Raw genomic sequence first — 24,972 nt, 5'->3', positions numbered from 1 at the left:
TTACATTCGTTTATTTGTGTGTGTATGTTTGTGCACTCCCACACCAAGTAAACCGTGGTGTACATACAGAGATCATGGGACAACCTGAAGGAGTCAGTTCTCTCCTTTCACAGTTTGGGTCCCGGGGATCAAACTGAGGCTGTCAAGGCTTAGAGGCAAGCACCTTCACCTGATGATCTTCCCTTAGGCTCCTGAAATCACGACTGTGCAGGTTCCCCTCTAGTCTTCCTAAGTCTCTGTCACTTCAGAGGGGGATGAAAATGCTACAGTGAGACCACGTAGTCCCATGGCGGGAAAGCAGGATTGCTGCATGGAGTGAGGGTGGCTGACCTAAAGCTCAGGTGAGCTTATCAACTATGCGTTTCTGTCCTGAGCTGTTTTGATTGGTTGGAAAAAGCCTGAGAATAGCTTCGGAGGGGAATTACACATGTGAAGGGTTCCGATGGAAGATGCAGCATGAATCATTTCAATTATTTTTCCAGTGGGGTAAGTGACTCTGAGGCATATTTTCCTCAGACTCATGCCAGTCTTCCACCTAAAGCCACTTACTACAGCCTTTTTCTGAATCAGAAAAGTGCATGAAATAAACATGACCACATTTATTCTACATTAAAGAGCTTACAGACTTTTTTTGGGGGGGTGGGGTTTTCCAGACAGGGTTTCTCTGTGGCCTTGGAGGCTGTCCTGGAACTAGCTCTTGTAGACCAGGCTGGTCTCAAACTCACAGAGATCTGCCTGCCTCTGCCTCCCAAGCACTGGGACTAAAGGCGTGCACCACCACGGCCCAGCCCAGTACAAACTATTTTTATTTGTAACCCAATACTCTAAATATGTTTATGGAGTGGACAAATGACAGTTTTACACACCTCCATCATCCCTCAAACTATAACTACATATGCTAAAGTAAAAGTATTACCCCCCTAAAAATAATTTTTAAAAGGGGCATAGTTGTGCATTCCTATAATCTTGTCACTTGAGAGGCTGAGACAGGAAGATCAGTGGTTGAAGACTAGCTTGACCTAAAATGTTGGAAGTTTCAGGCCAGTCTGGGGTAAAAGGTACAAGTCTGACTCCCCCCCCAAAATTTACCACATGTGCATGTGTTTGCATGTATGTATACACGTACATGTACACACATATGTAAATATACTTATATATACACATGTATGTATGTATGTATGGCAGGATAGCTCATTGGAGCCAGGCATAGTGGTGCACATCTTTAATCTCGGCACTCAGTAGGCAGAACAGGTGGATCTCTATGAGTCTGAGGCCAGCCTGGCTACACAGCAAATTCCAGGACATTTAAAACTAAAGTGAGACCCTGTCTCAAAAATACCAGGAAAAAATAGCTCATCAGATACAAGCACTTGCCGTGCAAGCCCAACATACTTGAGTTTAACCCCAGGAAGCAATAGTAAAAGGAAAGAACTCCCAAAAGTTACCTGGGGACTGTTGCAAGATCACTGTGGCACATGTATGCCCACATACATTCATTATATATACACAATATAACAGTAATATGAAATTTCATTGTTACCAAGAACATTTACACAAAAATGTCAAAAAAATTATGACATAATAGTAAACAACTGCCAGAGAGTGGGAGTGGCAGCTCACACCTTTATTTATTTATTGTTTATTTGTTTCTCTATTATGAATAGGGTTTCTACCTACATGTATGCCTGCCCTGAATGCCAGAAGAGGGCACTAGATTTCATTATAGGTGGCAATGAACCACTATGTGGTTGATGGGAATTGAACTCAGGACCTCTGGAAGAAGTGCAACCAATGCTCTTAACCTCTGAGCCATCTCTCCAGCCCTAAAATTTAACCCCACCTTTAACCCCAGTACTCAGGACGCAGAGGCAGATCTCTGTGACTTAGAAGTCAGCCTGCTATAAAGTGAACTCCAGGACAGCATCTTGCTTGACACAATGGAAAGAATAAAAAACTAAGTATCAACACATGCTAACATGACTACAGGAAAATGAGATTAAATGAAAAGAACCAGACAGAAATGCCACATATGATGTGACCCATATATCAGATGTTCAGAACAAGCCAATTCATAAGGCAGGAAGTAGATCAGTGGCTGCCAGTAGAGGAGGTCACAGAAAGAGGCTGTTAATGGGGACAAGGTCTCTCTTAGGGTTCTGGAATCACATGATGTCCTGGGTTGCACTGCTTTATGAATTACTAAACGCACTGAATTCTCAGTTCACTTATTAACTTACTTCATTTGTGGTGCTAGGGATCAGACCAAGCGTGGGCTTTCAATGAACTGCATACTTCCAATGATCAATCTGGACTGAGGGTCAAGTTTAGTAGTACAACCTCGTCTAGCATGTGCAGGGCCCCTCATCTGGTCCTCACACTGAGAAGGCAACTTTAAAATACAATGAAGGGTGGGTTTGTGTATGAATTCCACTTTGATAAAGTTGTGAAGTTTTTAAAGAGCTTACTGTTGCAACTTCTTCCATTGATAACCCCATGACAATTTAAAGAGCAAACAGGGGTGGGGTTGCATGGCTCACTTGCTACCACCCAGTAACCAGGAGTCCTCCAACCCCTTCACATTCCCCACACATGCTCTCAAGAACCAGAATACAGCTGGGCGTTGGTGGTGCACACCTTTAATCCCAGCACTTGGGAGGCAGAGGCCTGGTCTACAGAGCTAGTTCCAGGACAGCCTCCAAAGCAATACAGAGAAACCCTGTCTCAAAAAAACAAAAAACAAACAAAGGAACCAGAATACACACACACACTCGCTCACTCACTGACCCACCAGACTAAAACTTCAAAAAGCCTGGGAATCCCTACTCAGACTCCAGAACCCCACATCAATACCTCCACTACTTAGGTCTCCAGATACAGAAGTAACAAGCCTTGTGTTTGGCTGGTTGGGTTTGGTTTGGTTTGGTTGGGTTTGGTTTGGTTTCTCCGTGAAGCCCTGTCTGTCTTGGAACTCTGTTGTAGACCAGGCTGGCCTTTAACTCAGAGATCCTCCAGCATCTGCCTCTCAAGTGCTGGGATTAAAAGTGTGGACCGGGGTCTGGAGAGATGGCTCAAAGATTAAGAGCACTGACTGCTCTTCCAGAGATCTTGAGTTCAATTCCCAGCAACCACATGGTGGCTCACAACCATCTACAATTCAATCTAGTGTATATGTAATAAATAAATAAATCTTTAAAAAAAAGTGTGGACCACCACCATCCAGCAAGAATAACTTTATAACCAATTTCTTTGAGCCATCAAAGGAAAAAAAAAAACACCTATTTGATTCAAGTGTCTGCAGCTCGACAGAGTATGGAAATGCAGACAGCCCACTAAGTGTGCAGATGGTGAGCCTTTGTCTCCTTTAATCTCATCAAGACGGTGAAGCACTAACTAACGATGAAACCATTGTTGAGATTATTAAGTGCCTTAATGCTGCTGACAATAATAATTCACTACATGATCCTGCAGTGACAGGGCTCAGCACTACACAGGGCACAGGACCACATATATCTTATCTTTGCATGCATAGCTCTTAAGACACAGCCTGGTACACAGGATTGACATCTTGCTAGAAACTTTAACGACCCACCCCCCAGACCTTCCACAGCAGCATTTGATAAGCTTGGGGACAGGCACCATGAACTAGCTGATAGTCCTGAGAAACGAGAGACAAGGAAGCTGGCATGGGAGTTCAAATCTGTAATCCTAGTAATGAGGCAGAGGATCATACTCAAGACAAACTTAAGTGAAAAAATTTAAGTGGCCAGGTGGAGTGGCTCACACCTCTTAATCCCAGCACTCAAGAGGCAGAGGAAGGAGACTTTCTATGAGTTTGAGGCCATCCTGGTCTACAGAGAAAGTTCCAGGGCAGCCACAGTGAGATCCTGTCTCAAAAAACAAACCAACAAAAAATTTAAAGTAACACAGAACAGTCCATTTTGGACCTGTGTCACTCAGCCAGTCTGGTTCCAAGTTGCTAAGGTGGCCAGTAAAACACAAACAAAAGCCCCATAAACTTCTATTAGTGAGGAGTCAGCTAATGCCAGGGTAGCCAGATGGAAGAACCATCACTTTCTCAAACACTCCCAAGGCAGAAAGGCCAGGCCTTCAGGGTGTCTATGATATGACGAAACTGTCAATGCAGGAGCAGCAACTAGTACCCAGAATGTGGTAACAGCAGTCATCTAGAAGCCTTTAGGTACAGAATTGAGTATTTCTAGATTAGTAGTAAGTGTTCGTCAAATGATGTATGTAATAAAAAATAATCCAGATATGCTGATACACTCCTGTAAATCTCAACACTCAGGAGGCTCTAGAGTTTAAGGCCAGTACAAGCTATAGAACACACACACACACACACACACACACACACACACACACACACACACACACCTCGGTGTGTTTGTACATACAGATGCTGAAACTAACATTTGAAATATTATCTGGTATTTTCTATCCTGAGATATAGTAAACATGTATGCTCTTTTGTTGGGTATAGCCTCTAGATCCAATGAGCAGACTTAGAGAAAGAACTCAAAAGCCTTGACAGGTTTTTCTTCCGGTTTTCTATGAACAATCAGCATACCCCAGTGACTTTTTCAGATATAAAGTGAGGACACAGCCATTTTGAGCTCCACTAACTGGAAAGTGCAGTGGCTAACTAAACGAACAGATGAGGAAACATCTCTTGGCAGAGCTGCAGGCAGGCCCCACCCTCCCGTCCTTCCACCACTTTGCTCCCTGGTAACACCACCCCACCTGTGGACATCTTTCCCTAGTCAGAAAAGACCCCGCTGCCTTCACTTTGGCCGCAGCAAGACTGGTTTTCAAACTGAGAAAGCGAAGGTCAAGGAAGAGAAGGTCAGGCATGGTGGCACAGGACACAGGAGGCTGTGGCTGGAGGATCAGGGATGCAGAGGAGCTCTGGGTCAGCCTGGACTTCCTGGTAAAACTACATATCAAAAAAATCCCTTTCACAGAAGAAGGAAGGTTCTGGAAGAGACAAGGCTCCTGCTCATCCACCCCCATTTTCATTCTATTTCTGAGGGGAAGGAATTCCCTGTCCTCGTCACCCCACCCAATTCTGACTCTCTGAAATAGCTCTTGGGCCCCGCCTGACACAACAGCAAAAGCAGGAACATCAAAGCCATCGCCTCCAGCATCACCTTTACTTCCCCCAGAGCCTGGATCTGAGACCTCAGGCAAGTTAGCAGCTCCCAGATTCTACCCAGGGTTAGCCACTACAGGGCCTTGAAAGAGCTACTTCACTAAGAAGCCTCAGGGACATTAGATAACAACCACTGTCCAACCCTGTGGGGACACAGAGGACTGCCTAAGATAAAGTATTGCCTAAGATAAAGTAGCAAAGAGCATAGCCCAGTGTGCAGCACACTGAGGAAGAACAGGAGCCATTATTACTTAGAACCAGCCCACGGGAAAACACCCAAGTGTGTTGCAATAGCAACAAGGTTCCCACCTGCCAGTTACCCAGGAGCCACTAACTCGGCAGCACAGCCAGATCTAAACCAATTCTATCAAAAAATGGATGTTTCCACTGCACACTTCAAATAACCCTTCCTCTCCCTATACAAAACAATGCTTAACAAGGTGTGGCGGCACAGGTCCTGAATCCCAGCACTCAGTTGGCAGAGGCAAACGCACCTCTGTGAGTGCTAGGCCAGCTAGGGATATACAGGGAGCCCATGTCTCAGAGGGGAAAAAAGAAAGAAAGAAGAGACAAGGATCCAGGCAAGATGATGGTCCAGTAGGGAAAGGCACTCGCTGCCAAGTCTGGTGAGGTTCTATCTCATAAAAGCAAAACTCTAGCCTTTACTGGGCGGTGGAGGCCTTTAATCCCAGCACTCGGGAGGCAGAGGCAGGCAGATCTCTGTGAGTTTGAGACCAGCCTGATCTACAAGAGCAAGTTCCAGGGCAGCCTCCAAAGCCACAGAGAAACCCTGTCTCAGAAAAAAAAAATCTAGCCTTTAATTCCAGGACTTGGGAGGCAGAGACAGATGGATCTCTGTGAATTCAAGACTACTATGGTCTACAGAGTGAGTTCCAGGACAGGCTCTAAAGCTTCAGAGAAACCCAGTCTCGAAAACCAAAAGACAATCTAACATAAAATTGAATTATTAATACTTGTGTTGTACCTGACTCTAGTAAAGTGACTGACTCATACACATTAAGTTGAAAGGAACCCAACAAGGGGGCTGGAAAGATGGTTCAGCAGCTAAGAGTGTGTACTACTCTTCCAGAGGACACACCCACCCCCCAGCACTTGCATCAGGAATAACCCAGTTCCAGGGGACACAATGCTCCTAACCTACATTCACTCACAGACCCACACATACACACAATTAAAGACCAGTCAGTCTTTCAGAGAGAAACTCAAAAACACCTCTATCTTACCCACTTCTCTCCCCACTTTCTCCCTCCTTGACTAAAAACTTGCATTTGTACAACATTTCAAGGCCAGTTTGTAAAATGAATTAACAATTCTCAATGACCCCCACCATTCCCACTTGAAAGTCAGAGTACTTCATGGGCAGAAAGTGCCTGGCAGGGAGAGCAGTTCGACAGCCCAGCCAGACTCTAGAAGATGAGGCCTTCCAGGCCTGGCCTTTCCAAGATCCCTTCTGTATCAACCAAGACATCCTCTCAAACTTACTACACTGCTCCCAGTGCCAGGGACCCCAAATCAGTTCCTTCCCCAAGTAACAAAATGGGCTATCAGAAGCTCCACTAACTCCCATTACAACAGAAAGCACGTGATAAATTCCACCCCATCCAACAAATGATTATTTTATAATCTTCCACTGAAACTCATAAGTTATTATAAACATTGAGTTTCTATTAATGATTTGTACGTGTTGGTTTCTAGTTCATTTTGCTTTCTTTTCTTTTGTGACTGAGTACAGAGAAGGAGAGTCAAAGAAACCAAGCAAGATTCTCTAGGTATTACTGAGACCGATACCCTAAAATACAGGTAGAGCTTGCCCATAGTCAGCAGACATTTACTAAGTTCACCTTGTATGAAGCACTAACCTCTTGATGACAAACCACACAAAAACAGACTTGGCATTACATTTTTGTTTTCTCCCAGAGGAAGGAAAAAGAGGCAATTTCCCCCTTGATAAACCCAAAGCCATTTCCATCACGTTCAAGAGAGCAGTCTCAGCAGTTAAGAGCACTTGTGGCTCTTCCAGAGAACCTGAGTTCAAGTCCCAGTACCCACATCAGGCTGCTCATAACCTTCTGTAACTCTGCTCCAAGGAATCAGACATCATCTCCTGGCATTAGTGGGCACCTGCTCACATATGGCCATTCACAGACAGAAACACATACCCATAAATAAAATAACATAAACCTTTTGAAAACTTATCAAAAGCTCAGTGGTAGGCCCTGGAGGTTCCAACCCTCCCAATATAAAACATCAGGTATGTTCATGGTCTAATTTGTATCATGACTGAATAAAAAGGTGCAATTTGCATCCTTTCAAATAGGACTTTACATGGCTGCAGAAATGGCTCAGTGATTAAGAGTGCTGGCTTCAGCTGGGCATTGGTGGTGCATGCCTTTAAAGCCAGCACTCGGGAGGCAGAGGCAGGCGGATCTCTGTGAGTTCAAGGTCAGCCTGGTCTATATAGCAAGTTCCAGGACAACCTCCAAAACAATACAGATAACCATGTCTCAAAAAAAACAAAAACAAAAAGAGTCCTGGCTGCTCTTCCAGAGGACCCAGCACCCACAAGGCAGTTCACAACTATAACTCCAGTTCTAGGACATCAGATATACCCTCATACAGACACACATGCAGGCAAAACACCAATGAACATGAAATAAAAGTAAATAAATCAAATAGGACTTTACTAAAACTATGTCAAACAGATCAGTACTCTAGTTCCAACAAAGGTTCCATTCTAGTAACAAATCCCTGTATCTGGAGACAGAGGCAGACAGGCAGATCTCTTGTGAGTTCCAGGCCAGCCTAATCTACAAGGTGAGTTCCAGGACAGCCGAGGCTGTTAAACAGAGAAACTGTCGGGGGGGGGGGACAATTTCTATAGCCAAAACACTCTAGAAACTCTGCTTCTACATGACAGGAAGTTCAGAAGGCTTCACTCACTCCTAAGGGAGAACACATTCACTCACTCCTAAGGGAGTGTAGGTTCACACTTGAGATGGCAGAATTCCTTGTCAGAAACAGCTATTTCCCTATCAAATGTTTTCTTAAGGTGACTGGAGTCACAAATTAGCCTCACAAACACTGAGTACATTTGGTAAGGACAAAGATCACTTTCTTCTATTCCATTGTCTCCAAAGTGTCCCATGACTTGAGGTCAGGAATTCCCCTCCCATGTCTTATAACTCCAACAGTGTCAGCTTCCTGGCCCTTGCCTCAGACACTGCTCATAGCTCCTCCACTGTCTGAGCAGGGAGAACCGTCCACAGAGAAACTATTCTAACACAAATTCTTCAAACACAGTTCTTTTTAGCTCCATGATGAGTTTCTTTAACATACCCAACTAACCCAGCTCAGCTCTCCTTTTATATCTGAATAAAGAGCGTTCCAATCCTGAGGACAGGAACCACCAACTCAAGAGATCTTTCCAAAACCCTTCCACACAGCAGTCACTTTCCTGTGGGTCCTGTATGTCCAGTTTGGACAGCATGCAGTCAAACAGTCCAGGTAAGAGCAGTTTCTTGCCCAAATGGCTAGTCTTGCCATGTCAAAGACAAACTCCATAACGAGTTTCTTCAATGGCCATCTTCTTTTCTGAAGTAATTGGTGTTGACAGAAACAGTTGTGTCTCACTGTCTTGAAAAACCCTAAACCATTTTATTTTATTTTATTTTTGGTTTTTCGAGACAGGGTTTCTCTGTGGCTTTGGAGGCTGTCCTGGAACTCGCTCTTGTAGACCAGCCTGGCCTCGAACTCACAGAGATCCACCTGCCTCTGCCTCCCGAGTGCTGGGATTAAAGGTTTGCGCCACCATGCTTGGCCCCTAACCCATTTTAAATGCCATATTCTGTAGGTCTTTGAAAGGTTTGAAGAATATTCATTTGAAATATATCTAGAAAATCTGTTTTGACTATTATAGGTGACTATCATCTGTATTTAATTAGACATTATATTTTTAAACACAATACCTAAACAAGAGAAATAAACCTAAAACAAACTGACCTTAAATTTGTATCAATAAATCAAAATCCATACCCAATACAAAGTACTCATTTCTATATCATATACATAGCAAACTATTTAGCTACAACAAAACCAGCATAGGCTCTGGTGACACTTGGGACCTTAGAAGGTACCAGAATAGAAGACAAAAAATGAGGTGCCACACACACACACACACACACACACATATTATATGACGTACTCATCAATAAATGAATTAATTACGGTGTACCCACATAATGCAGAAACAAATGATCCTTTCAAGATACACAGAAATATGGATGATGCCCCAAAGCATAGTGAGCTGGGTGTAACAGCTAGAAGCCTAGCTACTCAGGAAAGTGATGGGGAAATACCATAAATTCAAGGCCAGCTCGGATGACTCAGTGGCAGGGGATATCAACGTGATGGGTGATAGGAGTATTTGCCTCACAGGGACCAGGCTCTGGGATGGGACACAGTGAGTCATTTATAGAAAACTCTAGGACATTTGATCTCAATAGTGATAGAAAACATCAGTGACTGCTGGGGACTGACTTCTTGGAGAAATCTTTCTTTTTTCTTTTTTTTTTTCTTTTTGGTTTTCCAAGACAGGGTTTCTCTGTGTAGCCCAGGCTGTCCTGAAACTCAGAGATCCACCTGCCTCTGTCTCCTGAGTACTGGGATGAAAGGCATGCGCACCACTGCCCAGCTGGTAGAAATGTTCTATGTCTTTTTAAAGATTTATTTTATATATATTTTTAACTTACAATTATGTCTGTGTGCTCTATGCATGTCTGGTGCCCTAGGAAGTCGGAAGAGTGAATTGGATTACCTGGGACTAGAATTATAGATGGCTGTGAGCTATGTAGGTGCTGGGAATCAAACCTGGGTCTTCTGCAAGAATAACAAGTACTCATAGCTACTAAGCCATCTCTCCAACACAATGTTTCATGTCTTGACTGTAGTGGCCATAGATGTATCTATCAACTCATAAAACTACACGTCTCAAAGAAGTTGGACTTTGTGCTTTGTTGACTTTGTTTTGTAGACAAGGATTCAAGGTATGGCCAGAGATGACACTGAATTTCCAATCCTCCTACCTCTACTTGCCAAGGCAGAACTCTGAGTTCAGACCAGCTCAGTACACATATCAAGTTCCAGATCAGCCAAGGCTACAGAGTGAGAGCCATCTAGAAATAAATAAATAAATAGCACACACAGCCAATTTTCTGTAGTAAAGGAAGAAAAAGAAATTCAAGACAATTCAGAATGAAACAATATAACCCTAAAATCATGTTTTGGTTATACCAACTGTTCTCCCTAACAATGGGAGATTTCAAGTCTTAACTCAGGACCAGGAAACAAAAGGGTGGGGAAAAAGGGGGGGGGAGAAAAAACAAGAAAAGAAGGAAGCAAGTAGGGAAGGTATAAAGTTGTTCACTTGGCTGCCTACCTGCCAAGTAATCCAGATCTAAATAAAGTTTACTGAAATGGGGGGTAGGGGGATATGGGACGGGACAGCACACAACAGTGATCTACTAACTTAAACCCATGGTCAGCCGGGCGTTGGTGGCACACGCCTTTAATCCCAGCACTCGGGAGGCAGAGGCAGGAGTTCGAGACCAGCCTGGTCTACAAGAGCTAGTTCCAGACAGCCTCCAAAGCCACAGAGAAACCCTGTCTCGAAAAACCAAAAAAAAACAAAAAACAAAAAAAACATGGTCACCAGGACCAGAAAGGCTGTGCAAAAAGACCTATGGAATCCTCATATAGCCTCTACTCAGGGCAAACAAGAACTGGGCATTCTGTGCAATTATGCAATGTGGGCCCTTGTCACTCCTCCCAGGATCACTCGCCAATGTGAGTTTCCATTTTAAAAACATTTTGGAGTGAGATAGGGATGTAGCTCAGGCCTGCCATGTATAAAGCGATGGGTTGGAGCCCCGGTACCACAGGATAGAAAAGGTTTGCACAGAAACTATCCCAACAACTAAGACGCATAGCTCACTAAGAAGTTCCATTTCAAGGCAGTGTCCTGATGTCTGAACTTGGAAAGAAAAGATTACAAAAGGATATGGAACAGTTTAGCCATGTGGATGATATAGTCACCAGCTAACAGGGCTTGAACTAGAAAGTAGAAGAATTTCTAGAATATTATTTGACTGCTAAGTTGCTCAGGACTGTGTTGTCACTTAACTTGAACTTGAAGTGTCTGAAAGGACCAAACTTGGTTAGTTCTTTTCAAGCACCCAATGTCTAGAATCAACCAAAAGTAATCCAGTATCAAGAAAAATGGCAGGGGGGTGGGGGGAAGAGTAGGGATTCCAGTAGCTACCAGAAAATCAAATCACCCTCCAAAGTTACCAAGTCAGAGGTCAGGTTCTTATATACAACTAGTATACCCCTCTATCCTAGAATTTCAACCACTGCCACTCTGACCCACAAATCGGTCAAACGGAACCTCTTGACTGATGGCCAGATATGATGGCACACACTCTTTCAAACAGGGTTTCTCTGTGGCTTTGCAGCCTGTCCTGTAACTCATTCAGTAGACCAGGCTGGCCTCTAACTCACAGAGATGCACCTGTCTCTGCCTCCCAAGTGCTGGGATCAAAGGTGTGCGCCGCCACCACCTGACTGGTGGCACATACTCTTGATCCTTGATCCTAGCACTCCCGAGGAAGGGACAAGCGGATCTCGGTGAGTTCAAGGACAGCCTGGTCTACAAATCCAGTTTCAGGCCAACCAGGGCTACAGTGAGATCTTGTATTTAAAATGAGAAAAAAGTGGGACAAAAGGCTGTGAGATGGCTCAGTGTGGATAAGCCATATGCTGCCAAGCCTGATGACCTCAATTCAATCCCTGGAGCCCTCATGTTAAAAGCAGAGAACGGGACTTCTGCAAGTTACCCTCTGACCTCCACACTCAGGCAGTGGCACACCTGCCTACCACACATGTCATATACACAGACACATACAAAATAAAGTTGAAAAAGAAAGGCAAAATGAGAGTTGGGAAGATAGCTCATTTGTTAGATAGTTTGGTGAAGCCCTGGGTACGGCCTCGAGCACTGTATAAACCAGTGGAGATGCATACCTGCTTAGCCCAGCTCTAAGAAGGCAGGAGGATCAGGTCATGCTCAGCTACCAACGGAGTTCGAGACCTGGGAGAGGAGTGGGGGGGGGGGGAAGAGGAGTAACATAAACAAAACCCTCAGAAAGTCCCTCTGTCCTTTCCCAGAGACTTTCTAATTGTTCTTGCCTGCAACGTGCTACACTCTTCCTTCCCTTCCCTTCATCATGGTCTCTACACTACCCTCTACTTTTTCATCACCAATCAGTTGTGCTCAATTCTTAAGCAGTTAAATCACAAAGCAGTTCCCAGGAGCTCCAAGCAAATCAGGCCAGGTCCCTGCCCAGCACAGTCCAGCCAGCCACCAGAGCCCCAGGAAAGCCCCACGAGTGGCCCAGCCAGCAGACACACCCGCAGAGAAAAGGCACCAAGTCAACTTAAGAAGAAATCTGCCTTCTACAGTAATCCTGGCTCAAAAAGAAAAGCCAATTCAAAAGGATCACTTCGAAATCTACAGACAAGATGGGTGATGGGGAGAACATACAAACTGGAGGTAAAAAACAGCTGAAGATGGGCTCCTAAAAAAGCTGACCCACCGTGACTTGGATGGTTTGTATGGGTCAGATTTTAAACAGCCCTGTACTAAACAAAGTAATCTCCTAGGTGAAAAGCCAGGAGTCAGCTAGAGCAGAATGAGCCCGGAACTGAGAATCTCACAAGCCCCTGAGCAGAGTGAAGGCACACAATAGGCATTCTTTCGTCCTTCTGTTTGTCTGAGTCTCCCCACGCCGTGTTCTCCAGCAACCACATTTAAGGCAGGCCAGTCCACCACTAAGGGCTTTTACTTTCTATGAGTAAAAGGGAGTGGGGGCTGCCATTCAAGCAATTACTGCTTACTATTTTGACACTGACAGGGAATTTTTGTGTTTTATTTTCTTGGCACAGCACCTAAGAAAGTAATGGCAAGGCCAGGAGTTGGTGGCTCATGCCTTTAATCCTAGCACTAGGAAGGCAGAGGCAGGAGGATTGCCTGGTCTACAGAGTGAGCTCCAAAGCAATACAGAGAAACCCTGTCTCAAAAAACCAAAAAAAAAAAAAAAAAGTAAGTAATGGCAAAATATATCTATGTTCTGACCCTAGGGTAACTACTCACCTTACCAAAGTGAGTTCTTATTCTCTACATGGCCATTAAAAAGAAGAATGGAAAAGTTCAACAATGCAGAAAATCAGGATTCTTCCATCTTATGACCTACTAACCAAAATTGAAGACTTGGGGATTTTAAACAAGCCTAGGAGCAGAACCCAAGAAGCTACCTAGACCAGGAGCCAGAGGACACAGTGAGGCAGGCCCACTGCACATGACACGAAAACAGAAATGTGGCAGACCCATCCAGCCAATCAGAGTAAAGACATTCTATCCAGTAAGAAAACGCCCTTGCTGTTTTCCCTTTTTGAGTCCTACTAAAATAAGGTCTCTTTTGGCCAATTAAAAAAAAAAAAGACAAGTCACAGTATTTTGAGCCGCACTATTCTGGGACTGTAAACAAGGGAAGCAGCCAAGCAGTGTGTTGGGACTTCTTAAAGAACCAGTCTCAGTGAGGTATCCAATGACCAGGCTAAGGAAAGGACCAAAGACTCAGCTTGGGTTCCCATTAGCCTATGGATGATACTAAACTCAAGCAGGGCTTGGCACACCCACAGGCTGTTAGCCTCTCTTCACCTCATGAACCCACACAGTCTCCTCAGAAGACAAGTCCCTGCCTGGGGCCTCTTGAGCTGAGTGGTCAGTCAGCATGAAGGTGAGACAGAGTTCTGGGCAGCATGCTTCCTTGTTCTCCTGGAGAAGATACTGGTAAGAACTTCACTGAAAACTGACAAAGGGGTGAATGGGGTGAGGTGAGGACAAAACCTGTCTGGAGTCTTTAAACAAAGGGGGAGTGGGGGGCTGAAGAGATAGCCCAGAGCATCTGTTCTTCAGAGGACCCAGGTTTAGATGCCAGTATCCACATGGCAGCTCACAACTCTCTAACTCCAGTAGAGGGTCCTGGCCCCTGTGGGCACCAGACATGCACATCGTACCACAGATATATATGCAGGCAGAGAACACTCATACACATAAAATAAAACACACAAGCCTTAGAAAATGAAAATGAAGTCACTGGCCTTAGTTGGAGGAAAAAAGCAAAAAGAATGGCCGGGCGTTGGTGGCCCACGTCTTTAATCCCAGCACTCGGGAGGCAGAGGCAGGCGGATCTCTGTGGTTAGAGGCCAGCCTGGTCTACAAAGTGAGTTCCAGGACAGCCTCTAAAGTTACAGAGAAACCCTGTCTCGAAAAACCAAAAAAGAAAAAAGGAAAAAAGAATGAAGAATGACTTTTTATTTCTCATCCTTTTCCCCCAACTCGTAAAACATACTGACAAAGCAAGATGTTTGACTCCCTGAAGATCCCCAAACCAGGAAAATAACATCCTCTTCCTCATTCTCCTAACCTTTGAAACATTAGCTAAGGGCGCTGCCCTGGCTCCTTCATTATCAATTAAATAATGTGTCTCTATATACTGTGTTCTGCAGCCGGCTCGACTGAGGCCTAGAAAACCAGTGATATCACCTAAGTCTACCCATCTCACTAGAAAGGCCACAAACATGTGAAAGGAGTTGGGCTTCCTCGGCAGCACTACTGAGAGACCGGAAGCAAGAGGGAGGCAGAAAGGTGTCTACCTAAAAACTGTGCCCTACGGCAGCTTCACCCCTCTGGAAGCCAGTTCTGTAATGAGCTCTCATCTGGTACATCCATTCCACAATCACTGCACTGGGAACATTTTGCATCAAATGGACCTGTAAGGTCCCCATCTGTGAAATACAATCTACTGCATAAAATGTAGCAGGCTGGAGAGTGGCACTCCCCAAGTGACATCCGTGTCCTAATCCCAGAAACCTGTGAATAAGCCACTGTGTGTGACAAACAGGACTCTGCAGATGACTGAATTAAGGACATAGAAATGGGGAGACTATGCTACATTATCTTGGTAGGTCCCAATATACTCTCAAGGGTCCTTACAAGGAGACATCAGGAAGGACATAGAAGCAGAAAGAATGTGATGCTAAAGCAGAAAAACACAAAGGGAATTTGCTACACTGCTGGCTTTGAAGTTCAACGACAGAGCCACAAACCAAGGAATGTGTGTCAATTCTGACAGCTACACAAAACCAAAAGAAACAAACTCTCCTCTATAGCTTCTAGAAAGTACAGCCTATCAACCCATTTTAGGACTATTGGCCTCTAAAATTAGAAAGATAATCTGTGTGATAATTTATTGCTCTAACATGAAACTAATACACAGGATTATCATTAGAGTTAGATATCTTATATAGGAACTAAGAAAAATTTCTAACACCACAGTAGGAGCTCTTAAAATTTCAGGTATCAGTTTATCAATCCTAGCAACATTAGTTGCGAGTAGTGGATTCATTCACTTTAGGGGAGTATTTGTTCTCATAGAGTCATTAAATAACAATTTAGGAAATAAGGCCTGTTGATGGTGAATCTCTGTGAGTTCAAGGCCAATATGGTCTACAGAGCTAGTTCCAGGACAGACAAGAATAGCTAAGGCTACACAGAGAAACCTTGTCTCAAAAACCAATGCAAAAAAAAAAAAAAGGCTTAGGAAATTATTCAGTTCATTTTTCTGATTGATAGCTGCATGTACAAAACAATTAAAACATGGTGAGGCCAGGTGGTGGTAGCGGCGCACGCTTTTAATCCTAGCACTTGGTGGCAGGAGGCAGAGGCAGGCGGATCTCTGTGAGCTCTAGGCCAGCCTTGTCTACAGAGTCCAGGACTTGTTAAACAGTAAAACCCTCTGTCTTGGGGGGGAGGGGTCAGCTCTTATGAGCCAAGACTAGAACACAGAGAAAAGAAATCTCATGGCCAGCTGCAGTGGTACACATCTGTAATCCCAGCATTTAGGAGGCAAAGGCAAGATTGAAAGTTTAAGGACAGACTGGTTTATATAGAAGCTCAAGACCATGGACTATATAATGGACTCTAATTTTTTACAACTTTTTCATTTATTTGTGTGCAAGAGCTCATGAATGTATAGAGAGCACACATGGAAATCACAGCATAACTGTTCCAAGTCTGTTCTCGCCTGACCTCACAATGAGGTCAACAATGACAATGTGCCTATCAGTTGGTTGCTTATGATGCTATATAGGACATAAAACATAAACTAGCTGGTGCTAGAGAGATGGTTCAGAAGAGTGCTAGCTGCTCTTCTGGAGGTCCTGAGTTCAATTCCCAGCAAACACATGGTGGCTCACAACCATCTATAGTGGGATCTGATGCCCTCTCCTGGCATCAAGGTACACATGCAAATAGAGCACTTGTATACATCAAATAACAAACAAACAAGCTAAATTTATAGTCTACATGAGTGTCACACAACATCTCCACGCCCCCCACCCCAGACAGGGTATCTCCATGGAGCTGGATTTATCTCATTACATTTCTTTCTATCTTCCTAATCCTTTGCTAAGAAACATGGACTATCTTGTCATGGTGTCTAACACTTTTAATCCCAGCACGCAGAAGGCAGAGGCAGGAAGAGCTCTATAGAGCAAGTTTCAGGACAGCCAAGGCTACACTGGAAAACTGTCTCAAAAATAAAAAAATCAATAAGAAACTTAAGAAACTTGGAAACGGGTACACAGTGAGACCCCATCACAGACTCTAAGAGGGGGCTAGAGAGGTGACTCAGAGGTTAAGAGAGTACACCACTCCTGCAGAGATCCGGAGACTGGCTCCCAGCAACCACATCAGGTGACTGACTCACAACTGCCCGTAACTCCAGCTTCCTCCCAACACCCTCTTCTGGCCTTATGTGACACCCGTACACATGTTGCACACATGAACTTAAACATGCACATACACACACATAAATAAAAATAATTTTTAATTAAAAAATTAATATGCCACCCTGGGGAGCTCTAGGCACTTAACAGTTGCTAGAGAAGAGAAGATATTTCCTTCAGTGGTGTAGTGGTAAACTGCCCATCCTCCCATAACTATCCCTAAATAAAGACACTGCTTCACAAAAATACAGGTTATTTCAGGGAAAAATATTTTAAGGAAACAAGATAGAGGTAAACAGTACCTGGACTGGGCTGGAACTGTAGCTCTGTTGGTCAGTGCTAACCAAGTACGCATGAAGCAAGCAAGCCCTACATTCATTCCCAACACCATGTAAGCCTGGTCTACAGAGTGAGTTCCAGAACAGCCAGGGATGTTACACAGAGAAACCCTGTCTCGAAAAATGCAAAAAAAAAAAAAAGGTGTTGATCGTAAGTCAAGATAAAGCTAGCTGTGCTGGCATACGCCTTTGGAGGCAGAGGCAGGCTGATCTCTAAGTTCAAACCCAGCCTGGTCGATTTATATAGTAAATTACAGGGTATTTACTATATATGCCTCAAGAAAAAAACATTAAGGTCATCCTATATTGCAAAGCATTTGAAGATATCATGGAAGTCTCCAAAGAGGAGAAGAGGGGGAAATGAAGACGATACAGGTGCAGTGGCCCGGGCATGGGTAAAGGTGAAAGCAGAGGGAGGAGGACTTTCACGCCAGACAGTCTAGCTTAAACAGCAAGCTCTATGTTCAGCAAGTGACCATGTCTCCAAGAATAACCGAAGAGACCTCTAGCTTCAGCATGCAAAAAGACACATACACCCCGACCCCACCCCCACACAAAGCTTAGGGCAAATGTTAGGTTAAAATGAGTATGTACCTTAAGTACAAGCACATTTTTAAATTCATGAACATTTAAATTAACGGTTCCTCAAAAGTCTTCCTCTCACTTTAGAAAAGTGTCAATATCATGAATTGTGACTTTCAGAGGCTGACATTATACCAGAAAAAACAAGAACCATCCAGACCCAACTGCTCCATTTATACAATATTCAGTCCACAATGTTGCCCAATTAGAGCATAATCCATAATGAAGACATTACTGCTGACAAGGCAGGCAGAATGGGATCTGGGTCATTCTTCCATAACTCTATTAGTTCCTCTCAAACCAATAAAGGGAAGTCTGTGTTAGCAAAGCATTCAGCAACCATGACGTAATTCATTTCCATCAGCTTATTCACATAGGAAGAAGTAGAGGTAAAAAATACTTAGTGGATAATTGGGAAATCTCTCTAATGGTGACTTATATTGGTGTTCCTCCCTCTTGGGACTGAGTCTTCACCACCACAAGTACCAAGTCAGTGGGCCACAAATGGCACAAGGGTACTGGCAACAATAAACTGGTACTGGACATGAGGTTCCAAACCCTGGGATAGGTCTTTTCCACTCCTCATCTCTGAGTCCTCTCGACAGTTCTATGAGGTTGAAATGGAAGGGACTGGTGGAGCTGGAAGAACTCGCTGCGGCTGCACAGCCTGTGAGCACTAGCTTGGATGTGAATTTCCACAGTGAAGCAGTCTTCCTTTGAAAGCCAACCAAGGCCTGCCTCAAGATAGCCTCTCCAGTGAGAAGCTTGTTGCCACCAACACTGAGTTCAATCCCAGGGAACATGGTAGGAGATAACTGAGTCTTAAAAATTTTAAGGACCTCCATACATAAGCAGTGGGACACACAGACTCATGATTTTTTACAAGCCAACTCTAAAAAAATTCAATATATTAACAATACACTATCCTAGCAGGGCAGGGTAGCACCAGCCTTTAACTCCGTATTTAAGAGGCAGAAGCAGGTAAATCTATGTCTACAGATTGGAGTTCTAGACAGACAGGGCTACATACAGACCTTGTATAAAAAATAAAAAAAAAAGTAGGTGGCACATGCCTCTAATGCCAGCACTCAGAAGGCAGAGACAGTTGGATCTCTGAGTTCAAGGCCAGCCTGTTGGTCTACAAAGTAAGTTCCAGGATAGCCAGGACTGTTACACAGAGAAACCCTGTCTCGGAAAAAAAACAAAAACAAAAACAACAACAACAAAAAAGACAGACAGAAAGAAAACCAACAAAAAATATTAGCCACACCTGCTGGTCACAAGCCACAACCATCTCCCTCTCAGCTTAAGGAGCATGATCTTTGAATTTTACATCTCCTATATCTTGCTACCCTCTCACCAAGTGGGGAACAAACCAAAGATTTTTTTTTTTTTTTTTGGTTTTTCGAGACAGGGTTTCTCTGTAGCTTTGGAAGCTGTCCTGAAACTCGCTCTGTAGACCACACTGGCCTCGAACTCACAGAGATCCGCCTGCCTCTGCTGCTGGGATTAAAGGCATGCACCACCAACACCTGGCTCAAACCAAAGATTCTTAATGTATTCTGGAAGCCCTCACTGGCTTCTACACATTAGAAGTCACCATGATTGGAATACTCCTCTGAAACTATGTTTTTTTTTGTTTTTTGTTTTTTTTTGTTTTTTACGAGACAGGGTTTCTCGGGATTGTTTCAGAGGCTATCGGTCCAGCCCGGCATCGAACTCACAGAGATCCATCCACCTGCCTCTGCCTCCTGAGTGCTGGGATTAAAGGCGTGCGCTGCCGCCCTTAACCCGGCGAAACTATGTTTTCTAAATGCTGTTTGTGCATATTGTGTTCTTAGAGGCCAAACAGAGTGCATTGGGTCCCTGGAACTGCAATTACAGGCAGTTGTTAAGCTTCCTAACAAAAGTGCTGGAAATGGAACTTGGGTCATCTGCAAGAACAATCCACCATTCTAAACAAACAACACGCCCTGCCCCACCCACACTGGATCCTTATATTCATATGCTAATATTCTCAAAGTTGACCCTACAAGTAACTGAGATAAGGTCATCAAAGTCGAGTCCTGTAATGGGAGAGGTGGCTTATCAAGCCAAGACACTTGAGCAGGACACACGGACACACGGACACGGACACACACACACACACACACACACACACACAGAGGCACGAATGCACCCTCAGCCGCTCAGATACAATTCCCAGCCCCTACACCTATGAGCAAAATGAACTTTTATTCATCATAAATAAGTTACCCAGACTCAGGTATTTTGTTAGAGCAACAGATAATGGACTAAGAAGCTTGTATAAGAAAACCAAGAACTGGGCGTTGGTGGCCCACGCCTTTAATCAGCACTTAGAAGGCAGAGGCAGGCGGATCTCTGTGAGTTTGAGGCCAGCCAGGTCGACAGAGCAAGTTTCAGGACAGCCTCCAAAACAATACAGAGAAACCCTGTCTCGGAAAAAAAAAAAAAAAAGAAAACCAAAAGACCACTGAAAGAATACTGTCTCTGTAAAAAGAAAAGTTACCCTCAATACTGAGTATACAGTCAGTCCCTTATCTGTCACATTATTCTTGGTTTTCTAAGTGCTCTCCTGCAGACCACTGTTCTAAGCTGTTCTTCCTACTACTACTGACAGTGCTGGTAGGCAACAGCCTGCAGTCTCATTTCATTCTCTCAACCACTGTTCCCACTGTACAGATGAAGAAACTAAGACTCTAAGGAAAATGAAACTGGCCCAAGATTATCCAGCTGGTAAATAGCTAAATCTTACTCCTCAGTCCCAGCGCCTCAGGAGGCTGATGCAGGAGGATCACTAGATTCAAGACCAGCCTGGACTACCCAGTTAGTCCCTGTCTCAAAAAAATTAAAACATGCCCAGGTGGGAGTTGCAAGCCTTTAATTCCAACACTCGGGAGGAAGAGGCAGGAGGATCTCCATGAGTCTGAGGCCAGCCTGTTCTACCAAGCGAGTTATAGGACAGCCTGGGCTACCAAGAGAAAACCCTGCCTTAAAAAAAAAAAAAACAAAAGAGAGGGGTGGGGGGGAGGAAAAGAAAAAAAGATAAGCCAGGCATAGATGCAAATACCTACAATCCCAGTACTTGGGAAGCTGAGGCAGGAGGACTGTTGGGAGTTCCAGGTCAGCTGAACTATGGAGTGAAATTTCTCAAAACAAAACAAAGGAAAAAATTAAGTATGACTCTAGGCAACTGAGCCCTTGGCTTTTACTGCTTCTAAGGGGTACTCCTGGACTGTTTTGGGGAGCAACCTCCCCACAGAAGATCAACACAACAATAGGAGTCCAGAAGTTTGGTAATGGCAGGTCACTTACCTGAATCTCTTCATTTTCATCTACCAGGAGGAAGCTCACAACCCTCTCTGTCATCTTCTTCCTCTTGGTCTCCTCATCCATCTCTTCCCCCTCCAAGGATTCCTGGACCTTACTGACAAGGTACACAGTAATGGGGTGTCTCCTCTTGTTACCTCCTGAATGAGTCCTCTTCTGGCACTCCAGGCACAAGTTGATTTTGCAGGTCTGGCACCTCACGGCTGCCCTCTGCCTAACACCTGGAGAATGCCCGTTGGGGCCCTTGCAGGGGTCACAGTAAGGGACGTGGCCAGCTTTGAGCCTTATCCGCTCATGGTTTCGTAGGCGCTCTTGTCTGTGCAGCTCCTCCTCACAGCGGAGACACTGCAAACTGCAGCACTCATCGCACTCAAAGACAGCTTCGTCAGTCCCGCTGCAGGCATAGCTCTCCTGGCACATGAGCCCCGGATTCAGGCCCTTCTCTGCTGGGGATGTCTGGGCACTCATAACTTAGACTGGTCTACAAACCACCCACCCTGGAGCACTCGCTACTGTACGCTCCCAGGAATGAAGGAAGACAGACAAGAGTCAAGGGGTGGCTAGTGTTTCCACAGGGTTCTGAACACTTTAAAAAGGAAAACCTGTCCGGCTAAGAATTTATGCACACTCAACAAGCGTTCAAATGTTTAACGCTCTGCCTCCAAGTGTCCTGTATCAGCAGCAGCAATGTCGACTGGGTTTAAAGATTTCATCCTCCACAAAGGGCAGAGAAAACTGTGGTGTCTGATGCGCAATGAGAGGTCAGCTACGTTCACAAAGGCAGGCTCATCAGTGAGGCCTCAGTCACAGAGTTATAGTGATGAAATAAAGTGTTGAGGAGCTGTTCCATACATGTGAAGCTCGAGCCAATATTTCAAGGGCTCCCTAGAATAGGGGGAGAAGGTTTCACTCATCTGGAAAAAAAGAAGTGCACCTTAAAATGAACAACAAAAAAAGCACACACCTAAATTCCACTCCACTTCGAGGACTCTAGTTCTTGCTCATAAAACTTACATGGGCTTATTCCAGGACCAGAAATTTCATCTTAAATGATGGTTAAGGATCTTCCTCATAAAAACAATCACCATACTAGGCATGGTGGTATACCTGTGACTCAAAAGGCTGAAAGCAAGACTACTGAACTATCTAGAAAAGATCTTACCTCAAAAAAAGCAAAAAACAGCCACAGGCATCTGCACTCTGGAGGCAGAAGCAGGTGGACCTCTGTGAGTTCGAGGCTAGCCAGGGATACCTAGAGAGATCCTGTCTCAAAACAAACATATATCAACAACAAAACACTCCTAGGCCCAGAGCCTCTAGAAGATTTTGCAGCTTTGTTGGCACAATGCTCTGCTCGTTTTTTTAAATTCTGATTCAAAAATCACTAAACAAACAGTCCTTGGGAGGCTAACCCTTTGCACCTGCTCCTTACATGTGAGAAGTGGAGAAGGTAGTCTTTGAAAAGCTAAAGAAAAAAATTATAACAATAAACTTTAGACCTTCCTCAAGGACCTAGACAAATCCAATTATCCCTATAAGAGGACTGCTAGACAGGGAAAGATCTAGTAAGGACTCGAGTCGGCAACAACAGTCTCAATTTCGCGTTCAAAAACTAAAACATGCTTCTTTTTTTGTCCCTTATTTCTCTGTCTAGAGCAAGAGATCTGGGAGCAACAGGAGGCAGAATTCCTGTACTCTGGTGCACAGGACAGTCAGGCCCTACAGTCAGTCAAAACAAACCATTTTCTCTGGACAGTCAAAAACTAACTTAAAAATAACTTTAAAGGGAAAGAGTGGGGAGACAGAAGCGGGGGTTTGGGTCACTCCTTCATGTAATTACACTCCTAATTCCTCCAAGCTTTGCCTTTTATTCCAACAGCACAACAAAGTGTAAAGTCCTTCTTTCAGATATTCACTCCTCCCTTACAGTAATCAATCATTCCATCTGATCTTCAGATAAACAAGGCAATGGAGTAACCTGGGGACATTATTTACAGCCTAGCCTCAGACATACCCAGCTAGCTCCCAAAAGAGAAACAAAAATCAAAACTTGTCACTACTGAGAAAAACAGAAAATCAGCCTTCAGGATACCTGACCCCTACCAGGCGAAGCAAACAATCTGCCCCCTCGGGTCCCCCACCTCGACGCCTCTCTCCAATCCCGGGTTCCTCACCACCACCTTGTTCCCGGACACCGCCACCACAACCCGAGGGGTGGCAGCGGAGCCCAAGAACAAAGAAGGCCCCCCAAACCTCCCCCACACCCGCACATCCCGGAGCCGAATCCATTGTTTATGCCACCCCACCCCCACCCGAGCCGCACCCGTCCCCCTTCCTCCTAGGAGCGACTGGAGCCCCGGGACCACAGCTCGCCCGGGGATGGGCCGAGCTGCCCCCGCCCTGCCCGTCGTTCCCGTCGTGGCCCGCAGAGCCCACCCGGAGCAGCTTGGCCGCGGCAAGGCGATGTGGGGGACGCGGAGTGCCGACGGGACCCAGGCTGCTCTAGGGCACCGACGGATCCATCCTCAGCAACATCTCCGCCCCCTCCTCCTCTGCTGCCTTCCAGGCTTCCTCCTCTCTTGTTGTCAGTTGGAATCAGCTGATCAGAGTGAACTTCTCCCAGCTCGGACCAACAGGAAGGCATGAGCAGCGCTGCCCAACGAGGGAGGAGCGGCCGGGGGCGGAGCACCACGGCGGCGGGGCGGGAAGGGCGCGCATGGCCTCTTGGGAGCTGTAGTTTTCTGGGGACGTCCCTCTGTCCCAAAGCCCAGAAATAGGGCTCCAGATGACTACAATTCCCAGATGAAAGTGTCGTCCTTGCGAACAGGAGGTGCAGCTAGGCGGACGAGCATTTCGGGACTTGGAGTTTCCCCTGCGACTGTGGTTTTTTTTTTTTTTTTTTTTTTTTTTTTGCAGGTTGCAGCCCGTTGTTTAGGGCAGTGGCCTGGAAAGAAGTTCTGTAAATTAGACAAATATTGTGTTTATATAAGCGGGAAATGGAACGACACATTTTTATTGTAAATGTTTTCTTCAGAAATGTGCAAAGTGGAAAAAGACCAGTAAACATTGATTGAGAGGAAATTAGCGTACTTGAGAGTATTTTGCTTTCCTTTCAAAGGTATTCCACAAACCCACTGTTAATTTTCTTCCTGCTTATTCTTTTTCTTCTCTTTTTCCCCATATAGCCTTCATAACTTCTAATTTTTAAATTGTGCAAGAGAGCTGGAGTGCACACTCCAGTAAACTTTTAAGATTACAGCGCCTGCTAATGTTAATACTGTTATCCGATTTTTTAAAAATAGCTTTGTATTTGTTTAGTGCTTTCAGTTTTTTCTCAGTTGTGTCTTGGAACAACAGTGAGGGAAAACATGAAAACAGTGCATGAAAAAGATACTGGTCTGTAATGCCTACATTTAATAGCTAACTACATAGGTGGTTGGCATAAATCTCTTAATCTTTCCATGAAATAAAGGAATTTGGTTGTGTAATTTCTGAAGGCTCTGCCAGTTTTAACATTCTATGATTTTATCTCGATAATGGTTAACCTGAGAGAGAAAACAAAGGTTAAGTTTCTTGCCGAAGTACACAGCAAATTATTGACAATGCTGG

The 24,972-nt window shown here is 44.6% G+C and overlaps 1 protein-coding gene across 2 annotated transcripts in view; it reads right to left on the bottom strand.

Moving 5' to 3' along the window:
* Positions 1–24,053, bottom strand: part of Zfyve1 (zinc finger FYVE-type containing 1) — a 58,737-nt gene extending 34,684 nt beyond the window's left edge. The window contains exons 1-2 of one of the 2 annotated variants that reach the window (XM_013115402.3): positions 23,800–24,053; positions 21,349–22,277 (exon numbers count right to left, since the gene is read on the bottom strand). In XM_013115402.3, the coding sequence (XP_012970856.1) occupies positions 21,349–21,831 (483 nt within the window). In that variant the 5' untranslated portion in view covers positions 21,832–22,277; positions 23,800–24,053. The remainder of the gene's footprint in view (positions 1–21,348; positions 22,278–23,799) is intronic. The other variant, XM_005072702.4, reaches the window with a different exon arrangement.
* Positions 24,054–24,972: the final 919 nt, after the last annotated feature.

Source organism: Mesocricetus auratus, unplaced genomic scaffold (assembly GCF_017639785.1).
Source record: "Mesocricetus auratus isolate SY011 unplaced genomic scaffold, BCM_Maur_2.0 Super-Scaffold_15014, whole genome shotgun sequence".
NCBI lineage: Eukaryota > Metazoa > Chordata > Mammalia > Rodentia > Cricetidae > Mesocricetus > Mesocricetus auratus.
This window is presented reverse-complemented; position numbering and strand designations above follow the sequence as displayed.